The sequence below is a fragment of the Lutra lutra genome, chromosome 10 (genome assembly GCF_902655055.1).
Source record: "Lutra lutra chromosome 10, mLutLut1.2, whole genome shotgun sequence".
NCBI classification, from domain to species: Eukaryota; Metazoa; Chordata; class Mammalia; order Carnivora; family Mustelidae; genus Lutra; species Lutra lutra.
This window is the reverse complement of record NC_062287.1, coordinates 55,661,813-55,676,964: the sequence shown is the minus strand read 5'-3', so window position 1 is coordinate 55,676,964 and position 15,152 is coordinate 55,661,813. Positions and strand designations below refer to the sequence as shown.

Sequence of the window (15,152 nt, the reverse complement as noted above, 5' to 3'; positions counted from 1 at the left end):
TCTGGATGGGTGATGTTGTCTTCACTAAGAAAGGGAATATGTGGGAAGGCGTAGACTTGGGGAGAGAATGAAAAATGTTAAATTGGGTTTGGACATGTTGAGTTTGTGAAAACTATGGGGAGTCCAAGTGGAGATGTCCATGCAGTAGTGTAGAGTCAAGGAGAGAAATCTGGCTTGAAATTAGAAATTTTGGTGTCAGAGAAAATAGTTAATTAATTGAACCACAGCAGTAGATACAGTCATGCAGAGAGAATGTATAGAATGAAAGAGGGCAGAAAGTCAAACTCTAGGCCACAATTACTAGCTGTATAACCTTGAGCAAATTACTTAACCTCCGTGTCTCAGTTTCTTCCTCGGTAGAACAACGCTGACAATGGTTCTAACCTCAAAGGTTTGTCAAGGAATAAATGAATGAATATATATAAAACACTTCAAATGGTGCTTGGCACATAGTAAGCACTATCTAAATGATAGCCATTTTTCAAGGGATGGGCAAGAGAAGCGGAGCCTAAATGGGAGCAACCAGGGATGAGAGGAAAATCATGAGTATATGGGGTTCTAAAAGCTAAGGAAAGAGTTTCAAGGAGGGACAGATTGACAATGTCATACCTTGCTGAGAAGCTGAGTAAAACAGGAACTGAAAAGTGTCCATTGGATTTAGTGATGACCTTAGTAAGAGAGTTTTCAGTGGATTGACTAGATTCTGGTCAGCTGAGGAAATGGGAGCATGAGAAAGTGAGACAGCAAATATGAACAACTCCTTCCAGGAAATTTGACCGTAAAATGGAGGAAAAAGAGAGGTAGCTAAGGAGGAATTGAGACTAAGGGAGGATCTACACATTTTTAAAAGTTGAGAGTGCCTTGAACTTATACTGTTAGGAAAGAGCCATGAAAGAAGAAATGGTTGAGGCTACTGGGGAAGATGAGATAACTGATAGAACCAGGTCCTTGAGGAGAAATAGATATAGACTTGCCAGTAGTTTCTGGAAGTTCCATGAGAATAGGGATTGTGTCTATTTTGTACCAAAATGGTACCTAGCAAATGGTAAGCATTCAATAAGTAATTGTGGAGTGAATTAATGGTAGATAATAGTTCTATTATTCTACAGCTCAAAACCTTAAGTACAATAAGCATACAAGTATTTATTAAATAAATAAATGTAATTACATAGCTAAAGAGTAATCATTTATATTTTTAAGTGGTGTTTTTAGGGAAGGATCACAAGAAAAGATGAATACCCAGATGTGTTTATGTAAATTATATTTTAAATTCCAAAAATAACTTGTATTAAAATATAGTTATGGCATGTGAAGCTCTAAAAATCAGTTCTTCTGTTGTATCTAATAAGCAAACAGGAATAAAGGTGACTCAAAAGTTCAAAATGAAATTTGCTCAGAGACCACTAAAGTAAACATGGCAAGTAGAAATGTGGCAATAGGAAGCACTTTAATGAAACTTTACTTAAATACTTAAAGTATCTTGGGTAGAAATGTGAAGAATTTACTCCAATAAAAAAGTTTGTATTTGGTCCTGAGAATTATGGGCCAACTGAGATCTGACTCATTGTTTCGTGTGTTTTAAGAAGTGCTATGACCGGAAGAAAGTTGAAATTTTAGGACTGAGCAGATTCTTCTCTCTTCGGACATGTTCCCAGCCTAACTTGGTCTCTTCCTTATTGCCAATTTTTGGTCCTGACCCTAAGGTGTGGAATGTAGACCAAATGGAGAAAGAGTTGTATCAGGGCCAACTTTAGATGTTGACAATGAAAGAAGACATTGCTCTTTTTCTTGTACATAGAAGCACTGCAAGGCTAGAGAGGAAGACCAGTGGGTGAAAGGAAATGATTTCCGTCTGTTATTAACTCTGATGCACAAAATATTTGTGGTAGTGTGGGGTTTTCTGAAGTGGACCCTAGTAAATCAGTCGAAGATTTTTGCAGCTATACACTCTACCTTTGGGACTGTTCAGTCTAAAGTTACTTCTGAAATTAAATAATTTATCAGAGACTTTTTTCTTATGCTAGTTACTCTAGCAGTTAATCTTAAAGTTGTGCCTGGTTGATCTCCTAGGTGATTACTCTCACCACATTGTTTCTTTCTTAACCTCCATCTTCTCCCACCCCAAGTTGAGGTGATACATTGAAGAAGAGAGAGAAACCAGAAGTCTCATTTCCAGGGACTTCAGTTATCATTCTTTGACTAGTATTTCTGTGTGCCAGGTCTTGTACTGCATACCTAAAATACAAAAGATCAGTAATGCCCTTCCCTACATCCAAGGAGCTCTCACCAACCCCCAGTAAGCTAAAGACTGGGGGAAATGAAATGGTGTTCTTTTTTAGAAAAGTGGGGAAACTTTGCTGTAAGCACAACTGTGATTTGTGTGAAACAGGCGCATCTATGATGATTATGGAAAAAGAGATGGGGGCGCCTGGCTGGCTCAGTGGGTTAAAGCCTCTGCCTTCAGCTCGGGTCATGATTCCAGGGTCCTGTGATTGAGCCCCACATCTTGCTCTCTGCTCAGCAGAGAACCTGTTTCCTCCTCTTTCTCTCTCTCTCTCTCTCTCTCTCTCTCTGCCTGCCTCTCTGCCTACTTGTGATCTCTGTCTGTCAAATGAATAAATAAATCTTAAAAAAAAAAAAAAGAAAGAAAAAGAGATGAATGTTCCCTTTGATATGCCATGCTTACTGTGCCAAGTTTCTTCACTTGGTTTGGGGCATACTTGTCTGGTGCTGTTAGTTGGTATTATTAGAAAGTATGAACAAATGACAGTGAAGGACCACCAGTCATAGGAGCCAGTGGCTCTGTTCCCAGCTTCTTCCTTGTTTCAAAGCATGATCCACTCTGGCCAGGAGAGTTGCCAGGAAATTTGTTAATATTTAAAGCTCATAATTTTGGTTCAGTCAATATTCATTGCATATGTAGTCCTATAAGTTGAAGGTCTTTAAAAACAAGAGATAACCCTTTGATTTCCCAAGGATGGTGAAATTACTAATCTTTTGTTATTTTCTGGTGTATTCTTATTGTTTTGAATTTAAAAGCTTTATTCAAAAAAGTAAAGATATTCAATATGGTATGGAGGAAGATATCAGATTCCAGTCCCAGTTCTATTACTGACTATATGTATAATCTAGGGCAAGTCCCTCAGTGTCTCTCCAATAGTTGTTTTGTATCTAAATGAGAGCTTTGCACAATATAATTTCTAATATCTATGTTAGTTGTAAAATGTTCTAATTTAATACTATTAGACTTAGAATGTAATGTATGGAAGGAGCAAGACTTTGAAATTAATGTAGTATTTGTGACCTCAGGTTTAGTGCCATACAGTGTGCAGCTGCAGTCCCCAGAGCTGCTGTTGAATCCTCGTCCTCTGAAAAGTTTGAGCAGTCCAATCTTCAAGTATCAAGTGAGACACCAGCCAATAATGAGTTGACAACCAATGGTCACAGTCCACCTACCTCCAAACAGATTTTCCAGCAGCCCAAAGGGATAATGGGTATGTTTGCCTCTAAAGCTGCTTCTAAAACTCAAGATGCCAACAAGGAAACCAAAACAGAGACTAAAGAGGTAACAAATGTAAGTCTTTAAAGATATGTCTTTATTGGGGCACCTGGGTGGCTCAGTGGGTTAAAGCCTCTGCCTTTAGCTCAGGTCATGATCCTAGGGTCCTGGGATCAAGCCCCGCATTGGGCTCTCTGCTCAGCAGGGAGCCTGCTTCCTCCTTTCTCTCTGCCTGCCTCTCTGCCTACTTGTGATCTCTGTCAAATAAATAAACAAAATCTTTAAAAAAAAAATAAAGATATGTCTTTATAGCTCAGAATGGGTAACTGGAAAAGCATTATAGTTCCAGTGGTAGCAGTTTAATCACATAAGGTTCTGATGTATATAATATGTTCTAGTTTTTCTCCTTTAGTTTGAATCCTTTAATTCTTGATATTCTCATCTAAAATAGTCCTTTTTCTTTCGATAATGCTTCTCACCAAGCCTTGGATTCTTCTGTAAAATGGCCCTGTACACATTACAAGATGGTTGTGCAAGCCAAATAATGCATGTGAGAACACCTGAAAATTACAAAGTTTAAGGAATTTTATATTAGCAACACGTCATTTTGGGAATATCTTATATTCTGGCCTTTGCTTTCTATGCCTTTCTTCTTAGTATATTTAACATTCTCGTTCTGTCTTATGAATTTTTGTTTTTTTCTTTAGCTGCTTCCCTTTGTTTTTTGTTATTCACTCATCTGAAGTAACTTAAGTGCATTGATTTGAGAAAAGTCTCATTAAAACAGTATTTAAAAATACTCCGAAAGGCACAATTATTGTTTTTATTGTTATTACCTTCATTGTGATTTTACAACTTCCACTTTGGGAAAGGAGAGGGGATTAGAAGGAAAACACTAACATTATGGAACTACTGTGTGCCAATAGTTTGATCTCTGCTTAAATCCTCCTAACAGTTCAGTAAGGGAGAGATCTCCATTTTGCATGTGGTGAAGCTGAGTGCTAGACTTATTGACGGATTTGCCTGGATATCAGATTGCTATTCAGTGGTGCAACCAGTGTTCAAATCCACTTCTGATTATTATAAATGTAACATTTTAAAGGTTCTCCCTCCACTTCTTGTGTACCATACTGCCTCTGATCTGTTTTAATTCTATTAAACTAAGTAGTTTTTAAATATTCTCTGAAGTTTAAACACATTCATGGATAGTATGTCTATAAGAACTATGAGCAAGTAAGCTTTGGAGATAAACATGAGGTACTCTGGTCTGGATTTGTTCTTATATCTAATGCCGACACATTTTGGCATGATTATATAGAGACTGTGCCATCACAACGGTGTGCCCTGCTATTGAAGAGATTAAGACTGCTACTCGAAGAACAGCCTTAGACACTAGAAAAAAAATCATGTGTGTCTTCTGCTTTTAGGTATCTTCTGCAGGCAACAAGGCATCAGGGAAAGGGAATGTGATGAGCAATTTTTTTGGAAAAGCTGCAATGAGTAAGCATGTTTTTACCTTCCTTTGATTAATACATGAATGTTCATATAATAACATATTTGAGGTGAAAGCCACCTTTTTCAGTTTTTACCCATCTGGTATATTGTGCAGCCTTCCTGCATCCTAACACAAATTTTCAGTCTACTGACCAAATATTGAATGGAAGTAACCCAACTGGACCAGTGGATTTTATGGGTGAGCTGGGTTCAGTTTAGATCTTTTGTGGGATAATTTACTACTCCTGTTTTTACTTCCTGCCTTGGAAAGATAATTTATTATTTGTTTCACAGGACTCTTGAAAATGGGTGACAAAATAGAAGGAGGCTGCTTGGTTATACAGTACAGTGTTGAGCTTAATATCCTAGGTGCTGGGGTTAGGTTTGTCTCATGTGACCATTATTAATTATTACCCCTGTCTCCAAGGGGGTTGCAAAAACAAATCTTTGACCTTCTGTAGTTATTTTTTACAGATTACTCATGATAATGAACTAGACCTCAGTATGAATTAGAAGGACCCAGGGTAGTGGGTCCTTTTTGAGAAATAGAATACTTTTTGAGAAAATAGAATCGCCTTTATTTAAAAAATTTTTTAAAATAAGAATTCTTTCATATGGAAAGAGCCAGTAGTCACATATTTTCATACTTCTCATACCAAGTACACATCCCCTGAGGGTATGTGGCATAATACCAGAAAGAATTTAGGAGCCGCAGGATAATTATGGCACACTTTCTTGGAGCATCAGTTTTACAAAGATCTTGTGGGAAGGCGTTTTGTTACATGCCTATGCAAGCAAAATTAGTCAGAATTCTGCTTTCCCATGATGGTCAAATTAGTGGTTGGAGGAGGCTTTGGGGTGATAGTGTTTATTTGCCAAAAAGCTATCACAAAAAGTTTTTGTGTTCTGAAAATAGATGGAAAATTTGATACTTTCACGTTATTGGGAAGCGCGTTGTGTTGTTGCGGGCAGAGTGCACAGTGAGGGCTCCCTACTTCTGTGAAAATAGATGGTGCTAATGTCACTGGCCTGCATGGCTGGTACTGGTCCACTGAACTGAATCAGGTTGTGTGGTTTCTTGGTGACTTTTGGGTCCACATTTTTATTTGTTTTGTTTTATTTGTTGGTTTTGGTGCATTTGTAACCAGTGAATTTAAGCATTTTTATTATTTCTAAAATACATAAACTATGAATATTTGTTAGTCAAAAAAAATCAAGCTATACAGAAGTATACACTTATTTATTGATGTGTTTATTTAGGAAATAGTTATTGAGCAAGTACTGTGTACTTGGAACTATTATGCATGGTGATACAATGGAGAAAATGTAGACAAGTGAGATCACTGCCCTCATGGTCCTTACATACTACCAGGAGAGACAGACAAATAAAGAATAAAATAGTTAATTATAATTGCTAGGCAGACACAAGGCAGATAGGGAGTGGGGAAACTGGATAAAATAAAAGAATTAAATATTTACCTAATAAAAAGAATGGCTTCTAAAGTTGATTTATTTAACATGTTTTTTTAAAGAAGAATGTTTAGAGTAAAATGATGAATATTTTTATTGTATTTGACACATGACAAGATCATTGCAATGAAAATGAAGAGTGTTGGATGAAAAGAGTTGTGGAGACTTGAAGCATTTAAAACTTAATGCTGGGGGCGCCTGGGTGGCTCAGTGGGTTAAAGCCTCTGCCTTCGGCTCAGGTCATGATCCCAGGGTCCTGGGATCGAGCCCCACATTGGACTCTCTGCTCAGCAGGGAGCCTGCTTCCCCTCCTTTCTCTCTGTCTGCCTCTCTGCCTACTTGTGATCTCTGTCTGTCAAATAAATAAATGAAATCTTAAAAAAAAAAAAAACTAATGCTGAACATAGCAAGTGTAACAATTACCCTCATACATTGCTGTGGAGAATAGAAAATGATGTGCTTCTTCTAGAGACAGTATGGCAGTATTTCAAAAAGTTAAACAATTATCCAACACTTCTATCTACTCCTACATATCTACTCAAGTGAATTAAAACTATATGTCCACAAAAAAACTTGTACACAAATGTTCATAGCAGCATTATTCATAATAGTCAAAAAATGGAAACAACCCAAAGGTCCATCATCTGATGAATGGATAAACAAAGTGTGGTATAACCATACAATGGAATTTACTATTTTTTTTTTTTTAAGATTTTATTTATTTATTAGAAGGAGAAAGATAGACCACAAGTCAGGGAGGGGCGAAGGGAAAGGGAGAAGCAGACTCCCTGCTGAGCAGGGAGGCCAATGCAGGGTTTGATCTCAGGATCCCAAGATGACAACCTGAGCTGAAGTCAGATACTCAATTGACTGAGCCACCCAGGTGTCCCACAATAGAATATTATTGAGCCATTAAAAAGGAGTCAACCTATACTATAACATGGATGAAACTTGAAACATGGGAAATGAGAGAAGTTAGACTGGAAAGGCCACATTTTATGTAATTCTGTTTATACAAGATGTCCAGAATAGGCAAATCTATCAAGACAGAATGTAGAATATTAGTAGATTAGTGTTGTGGGCTGAGTTGGGATTGGGGAGTGACTGCTAATGGGTACAGGGTTCCTTTTTTGGGGTGATGAAAATGTTCTAAAATTAGGTAGCGGTGATGTTTGCACAGATAAAAACCACGGAATTTTACACTTTAAAGATTTTATTTATTTATTTGACAGAGATCACAAGTAGGCAGAGAGGCAGGAAGAGGTGGTGGGGGAAACAGACTCCCTGCTGAGCAGAGAGCCCGATGTGGGGCTCCATCCCAGGACCCTGGGATCATGACCTGAGCTGAAAGCAGAGGCTTTAACCCACTGAGCCACCCAGGCTCCCCGAATTTTACACTTTAAATGGGTGAATTTTCTGGTATGTGAATTACCTCCTTAACAAGAACCTTAATGCTTTATATGTGAAAAAAAATTACAGCATTGGTGACAGAATTAAGAAGTCATCTGTATCCTATTAAGGTGTTTCATATTTTCTTGAGTATAAAAAGGAGATACTTTGGGGGCACCTGGGTGGCTCAGTGGGTTAAAGCCTCTGCCTTCAGCTCAGGTCATGATTCCAGGGTCCTGGGATCTAGCCCTGCATCAGGCTCTCTGCTCAGCGGGGAGCCTGCTTCCTCCTCTCTCTCTGCCTACTTCTCTGCCTACTTGTGATCTCTGTCAAATAAATAAATAAAATCTTAAAAAAAAAAAAACGAGATGTTTTTAATAGTCAATGATACAAATGACTTGATCATTCAGATAAAAAGGAAAAAAATGTGATTAAATTTTCCTTAACAGTAGTCTGAGAATGTTGCAGTGAACTGCCTCTTTACCAGGTAATTGGCCAATTGTAGCTGCACATGTAAATGAATTAGGAGTTCCTCAAATACTGTGAAATCAAGACAGAGTAAAAATCTCTGGATGCTGAAGTCTGTTTGGTCACTGGTATTTTAATTAAGTTCAGTTTCCTGAAATTGGTAGACTCTATGCAATAGCCTCTCTTTTCTTACCCCAAGAGGGAGGTAGGAAATACTTTTTAATAATTTTAAAACCGTTGCTGTCAATATGATATAAATTCTGTAACAAAATGCAAGATTTGCATAAGCTTTAAGGATATACATGCAACTTCAGAGATCTCACTTTTTGAGGGTCAGTTACTGACTCCAAACCCCCTGGAGAAGCATGTTTACTCTCCTATACAATTCGGTGGAAAAGTTTGAGCAGTACTGATACTTGAGAACAGCAGTTTAAAAAGGCAGGAGAGAGCGCCGCAATTCTCTAGTGGATTCCACCATTCAGAATTCTCAGTGAAGTCTTCAGAAAATGAAACATAAACGGATTGCATATTATACTTTTATCTGTCATCTGTTCTTTCACATAATATACTTTACTTACAAATTCTTATCCTAAGCTGTGTGTAATGGCCAAGGCTAAGATATCAGTTGTTTTTTTCTACATTATAGCTGGCTTGAGCTGTTTTACAGCATGTAACCAAAGCCACTTATTGAAGAGCCTCAGGCTGTTTACAGCTTTCTGAGAGTATTTTGTGACTTCTCTTGAAAAAAAAAATATTACTATATATAACACGAAGGATATTCTTCTATAATTTCTCAGATGGCTTGGCCCATCTTGCTTGCATTTCTTAGTTCTTTGCACAGCATAGTAGTTTTTGTGTTTTTCAAATTGGTATAAGGAAAGAGGTAAGGATTTTGAGGAGTTAAACAAACTGACTTGGGTTCAAATCTTGACTCTTAACTTTTGCTATCAATGTTACCTTGGGTAAGTCATATAATCTCACGTACTAATCCCTTTTAGTCCTTTCAATAGTCTCATAAATATTACTTCAGTTTTTCTAGAGAAGACTGACTTTTAGGTAACTTACCCAGAGTAAAACAGTATGACTCAAACTTTTCTGATTCCAAAGTAGTCTTTTAATTATATCATTAAGGGGCATCTGGCTGGCTCAGTGGGAAGGGCATGCGACTCTTGATCTTGGGATTGTGAGTTTGAGCCCCACATTTGGTATAAAGATTACAAAAATAATTAAATTTTAAAAACCCTTTAATTATATCATTAAGATAGTAGTAGTGAGATGATAAGAGTATCCATATTTAAGTAGATAGAATATAATAGAAAATAGGATCTTGGTACAAATTTCTGTTGTCACTGTTTGTAAGCTGTGTACTCTTGGGAAACATCTTTTATCCCTCAGACTCTTAATTTTCCCATCTAATAAATGAGAAAGATGTTAGCTCATAGAGTTGTATTTGCTTTTTGTAAGCCATGCTTTTACTATTATTTGGCCTGTGGGCTGTGATATCATGAGGGATTAGCAAGAGGCAGAAATGAAAACAGAGCTAGAGTGGTAGTTGGAAAGGAGACGTGTTCTCTGACTAGACCCTGAGTTCTGTTAGGACAGGGACTGTTTTTTTTTATCCCTTTAGCCCCTGCTCCTAATAAATTATTTGGCACTTAGTAGAGTGTCAGAGGAATGATAGATTAATATTGTATCATGAGGTTATATATCATCTGCTATGCTGTATTTGTAGATAAACTTAAAGTCAATTTGGATTCAGAACAAGCAGTGAAAGAAGAAAAAATAGTGGAGCAACCTCCAGTGCCTGTCACTGAACCAAAGCTGGCAGCCCCTACAGGCCTGAAGAAATCCAGCAAAAAAGCAGAGCCTGTTAAGATGCAGCAGAAGGAAAAAAAAAGGTAGGAAAATTTTGTTGCCTGTGGGGAAGAGTGTCTCTGCTGGGGGTGAGAAGGTCTGTTTGGGCTTATTGACAGCAGGCAGTTTTTAGTTGAGTACTAAATCCTACTTAATGCCTTAGGGATACAGCTGTATAACCGAAATGAAGAGAGAGAGAAGTTCAGTAGCTTATCTAGTGAAAGAGAACTGTGCAGTCAGCCAGTTTAGGTGATTTAGAGCCCAAAGCCAGTTTTTTGGGCCCCATCGATCTAAATTGATTATCTTTTTCTTTACTTCATTCTTTACTTCATTTGAAGTTTGTGGACATGGCATAAGTGTGCCTGATTGTGTCTGTGTGTCTGTTTTCACTTCAGATTGCCAAGTGAGGGGTTGCTGTTTCCAGTCAAATTTAAGAGAAAAAGTTCTTTGTTTTCTTTTTATATCAATGAGTTTATTTTTCAAGTGGTAAAATGTAATTAGAAAAGAAAATAAAGAGCACACAAGCTGTTAAAAATGGATCCAGGAATTTGAGACACTACCTCATAGTTGGTAGGTATTAGTCTGTTGAAAGAAATTCTAAAGACACTGTCAGCACTGATAGGCCCAGAAATACTTGACTTTTCTGGCAAGGCTGGGGCTACTCTAGTAGAAAACATCAACAAAATGCTGAAGTTTCAGAGGGTCAAGGCTCTGTCCAGTGTGCCTTATCCCCAAGAATATGTGATGTGTGTGGGTTAAAATGTCCCTAGCCCATCCGTAAGATACTCATTGTTGATGGTTATAGCCAGGAATTCATTCAATATTTCATTACCAAGTATGATGTTAACTGTATGTTTTTAGTAGATGCCCTTTACTAGATGGAGGCAATCTTCTTCTGTTCCTAGTTTCTGGAGGTTTTTTATCAATGTGTGCTGAATTTTGACAGATGCTTTTTCTACATTTATTGAGATGATCATTTGATGTTTCTGTTAATATGGTGAATTTACCTTGGTTTTTAAATGTTAAACTAACCTTGTATTCTTGGGATGAACCTCACTTTGGTCATAAGATGTTATCCTTTTTATAAATTGTTAGATTCTGTTGGCTAGTATTATAAGGATTTTTTTGCCGCTGCATCTGTGAGGGCTGTAGATCAGCCATTTTCTTTTCTGTTAACGTCTTTTTCAGATTTTAGTATCTGAGTTATGCTAACTTCATAAAATTAGTCAGGAGTTGTTTCCTTCTGTTTTCTCAGAGAGTTTGTGTAATACATGTATTGTTATTTTTTTTTTCCTTAAAGGTTTGATAAAATTCACCAGCAAATCCAAACTCAGAGTTTTCTTTGTGGAAAGGTTTATTTTATTAATTTGGTTTCTTTAAATAGAGCTATTTAAATTTTCTTGTTCTTGTTGGGTCAGTTTTTGTTTTATATATATAATATATACTAAAAAAATTTTTTTTTTAAAGATTTTATTCATTTGACAGAGGTGGGGCCAGGCAGAGGGAGAAGCAGACTCCCTGATGCAGGACTTGATCCCAGGATCAAGTCAAAGGCAGACACTTAACTGACAGAGCTCTGCAGGTGCCCCAGTTTTGGTTATATTTTTAAAGGAATTTGTTTCATCTAAGTTGTTGAGTTTATTGGCATAAAATTCCTGATAATAGTCTTATTCTTTGAGTATCTATAGAATCTGTACTTATCACTACAGATTCATTTATTCTTTCATTCCTAATATTGGTAATATGTAGTTTTGTCCTTTTTTAAATCAGGCTTATAAAAGGGTTTATTAATTTTATTAATCTTTTGCCCCAAAATAACAACCTTTGGCTTTGTTAATTTTTTCTATTTTATTTCATTGATTTCTGCTCTTTATTAATTTTCTCTACTCATTTGGGGTTTAATTTTTTTTTAGCTTGAGGTAGAAAAATAAGTTGATATTTAAAGTTATATAAGAAATAAGTTAATGAAGATTAAAAACTATATCTCATACATATTTGAGTAGTGTGGTAGAGTATCCAGAGGAGCTAATTAATGACAAGATATGGAGTCTAGGTTTTTCTATTATGTCATTAGAATCACATTAAGGTCTTATGTCTGTGCCTTTGCCCATATTTCCTCTTTGAAATATTTGTTTTATTGTCTTTAATATCTTTGTCTGCCTTTTTTTATCTGATAAACTTCCACTTAGCTTTCAGTTTTCAAGTAAGAGTCTTGTCCCATAACATTTTAATTGTGCAGTCATACCTGTCATATTATCTTGTATTTGGTGGTGTTTATATCTATTTCTCCTGCCAGAGCTTCTTGAAAATAGTATTTTCTTTTTCACCTTTCATCCTCAGTGTTTAGCAAAGAGCCTCTACTTAGTAGCTGCTTATTCAGTGCTCGTTGAATCATTGAAAAGCCAATAGAAAAAGTAAGAAGGAATTTGTAGGAATTTGTAATGATTCTTGATGAGCTGGTAAGTAGCTTCCAATGATCAATATAGAGAGCTAGAAAAATGTTTAATTCTAGACACCCCATGGAGTGACTTAGTTGTGGTTAGTTAGCAGAGTATCCTTTAAAAAGAACCTTTACTGGTCTACTTTGACTCTTCTATCCTCTGGAATTAAGATCATGAGTTATGAAATAAGAATGAGTTATGAAACAAGACTGATAGTAGCATATAAATACTTTCATTTTTATTTTGTGTAACATGCTTAAATTATTCCTGGATGCCAACAGGGGGAAGCGAGTAGAGTTATCTGATGATGAGACAAAAGAAACTGAAAATATGAAGAAAAAGAGGAGACGAATCAAACTTCCTGAGTCTGATAGCAGTGAAGATGAAGGTGGGCATTGCTGTTAATTTTTGGCTAGTGGGATTGTCTCAGGCTGCTGTAACAAAAATATCATACACTCGATGGTTTAAACAAGACAGATTTGTTTCTCACAGTTGTGAAGACTGAGAAGTCCAAAATTAAGGCACTGCCTGATGTGCGTGGTTCCTGGTGGGAGCTCTCTTCCTAATTTGTAGGATACCTTCTTATCCTCGCGTGGTAGAGAGAGAAATCGTCTCTCTTGTGTTTTGTATAAGGACAATAATCTCATTCCATTAACTACCTCCCAGAGGCCTCACCTCCAGATACCATCACATTAGGGATAGAGCTTCAGCATATGAATTTTGGGGGAACACAGATATTTGACAGTAACATGGGCCAATTCTTACTATGCTTAAGGAATTAAAAAGTAATTTATTACAGGTCACAATGACAATAGCAATCCTAGTGTTAAGAGACATAGCACCACTAAAATCTGCTTTAACCTTTTGACGAGAACCATCATTTTCTGGTAATGTGCCAAAATAAACATAAAAGAAAAAGAATAAGGGTTATTATTATATATATTATCAGAGAGCTTCTCTTTTTATAAGTGGTGATATTCCTTTGGCTACCTTCATGTGACTCTTTTAAAACGGGTAATATTGTAGGCATCAAGGCTGTTGGTGGCATGGTGGTATTCCACACCACGTAAATAAAGCCATGCCAAGATTAAGAATCTATAGTGTCATTGTTGAAAGGGAATGATGCCTTAGACCCTTTCAGTTTTAGGCTGTGGGCACTGTTGTGAGATCAACAGAATAAGGGCAAGATTCTTTTTTCTTTTTCTTTTTTTTTTTTTTAACCCACTGAGCCATCCAGGCGCTCCAAGGGCAAAATTAATGTGCCTCTTCAAAAATATCAGATACTCTAAGAGGCAAAATCTCTTCCCAAAGAGTGTAAATGTGTAAATGAAGGTGTAGAGAAAAGAGGAGGCTGTTAAAGAGAAAGACGCCTTGGTTGAACTCATATACCAGATGACTCCTACCCTGTTTTGAGAATAGTGGTGAAAAGCTTAAATTTTCTAAATCAGTTCTCCATGAATTTTTGCCATACTGAGTAAAGAACATTTTGAGGGGGCTAGGGAGATATAGTCCAAAGGAATTCAGCATCAAGTGAAGATATAAAGACAGACTGATGCTAGAAGAGACTAAAGGAGAATAACAAAGAAAAAGGAATCTATTCTGCTGTTGAAGGACAAAACAAACTTGGTAGACTCTTACCTGAAACTGCTATAAGAAGAACTGAAAATGACAACAGAGGTTCCCCCAAAACAACTCAGCAACTGTACATGTACAATTGAGTGAAAAAGCAAATTATGTAAACAGATGATTGTAATGTAAAATAAATGAACAGACCCAGGAAATTGTAGAAGGAAATTAAATCTGTCTATGGTAGAGGCACATCTTTGACTCTTCCATGGATTTAGATCCTAACAGCCAGGCTTACGTTGGAATTTGTGGCCTCTGATACCCCATGAGAGGTATAGTGCCCACCAGAGCTGTGGTTTTTTTAATGACTCTGGAGTAGGTAGGGATAGGGCATTGTGAGCATCCTAGAGGAGTAGTTGCTGTATCCTCATTCCATGTCATTTATCAAAATGTTTTGACCAAGACTACTGAAAGGAGGATACCCAAGCTTGTAGATGAAACAAGAACCATTAAGGAACATTCTGACCAGTAAAGAATTGAGAAATAGAGGCAACTCCATGCAGACACTTGGGAAAATAATTGGGATATAACAGGAATATGTGCTAATTGGATTAGTCTTCAGTATTTCCAACCAGGAAAGGACTTGGGGAAGATTCTGAAAGAGGCTTTCAAGCCATTAGCCTAGTGTACTTTGAAAAGGTAAACTCGATAGTCTAGTGAAGGAGTCCGCTCTAAGTCAAGGAATTACTGTGGTTGATTGAGCATGTTACATACTTTTGAAATATTCTCTGTAGTTCTGATCCTTATCCCACAAAAACAATACTTTGAAATATGAGTGGGGTTATTAGTTGGAAAGAAGTGAGAAGAAATGTGAAAAGAGGACAACCTATAGTAATGGATAATATAGATGAGAGGCTCTCAGATTTTTTACCTAGTAAAAATAATTTTTAGCATCTGACTAAATTTATAAA

The 15,152-nt window shown here is 36.8% G+C and overlaps 1 protein-coding gene across 5 annotated transcripts in view; it reads left to right on the top strand.

The window, feature by feature from the left end:
* The window catches only part of POLD3 (DNA polymerase delta 3, accessory subunit), a 120,112-nt gene that overhangs the window by 34,785 nt on the left and 70,175 nt on the right, over nucleotides 1-15,152 (top strand). For 4 of the 5 annotated variants that reach the window (XR_007120880.1, XM_047690997.1, XM_047691001.1 and 1 more), the window contains exons 6-9: nucleotides 3,310-3,574; nucleotides 4,927-4,999; nucleotides 10,053-10,218; nucleotides 12,897-13,003. Coding sequence is in view for 4 of the 5 variants with exons in the window: in XM_047690997.1 (XP_047546953.1) it covers nucleotides 3,310-3,574; nucleotides 4,927-4,999; nucleotides 10,053-10,218; nucleotides 12,897-13,003 (611 nt within the window). In the remaining variant the exon portion in view is untranslated. The remainder of the gene's footprint in view (nucleotides 1-3,309; nucleotides 3,575-4,926; nucleotides 5,000-10,052; nucleotides 10,219-12,896; nucleotides 13,004-15,152) is intronic. The other variant, XM_047690999.1, reaches the window with a different exon arrangement.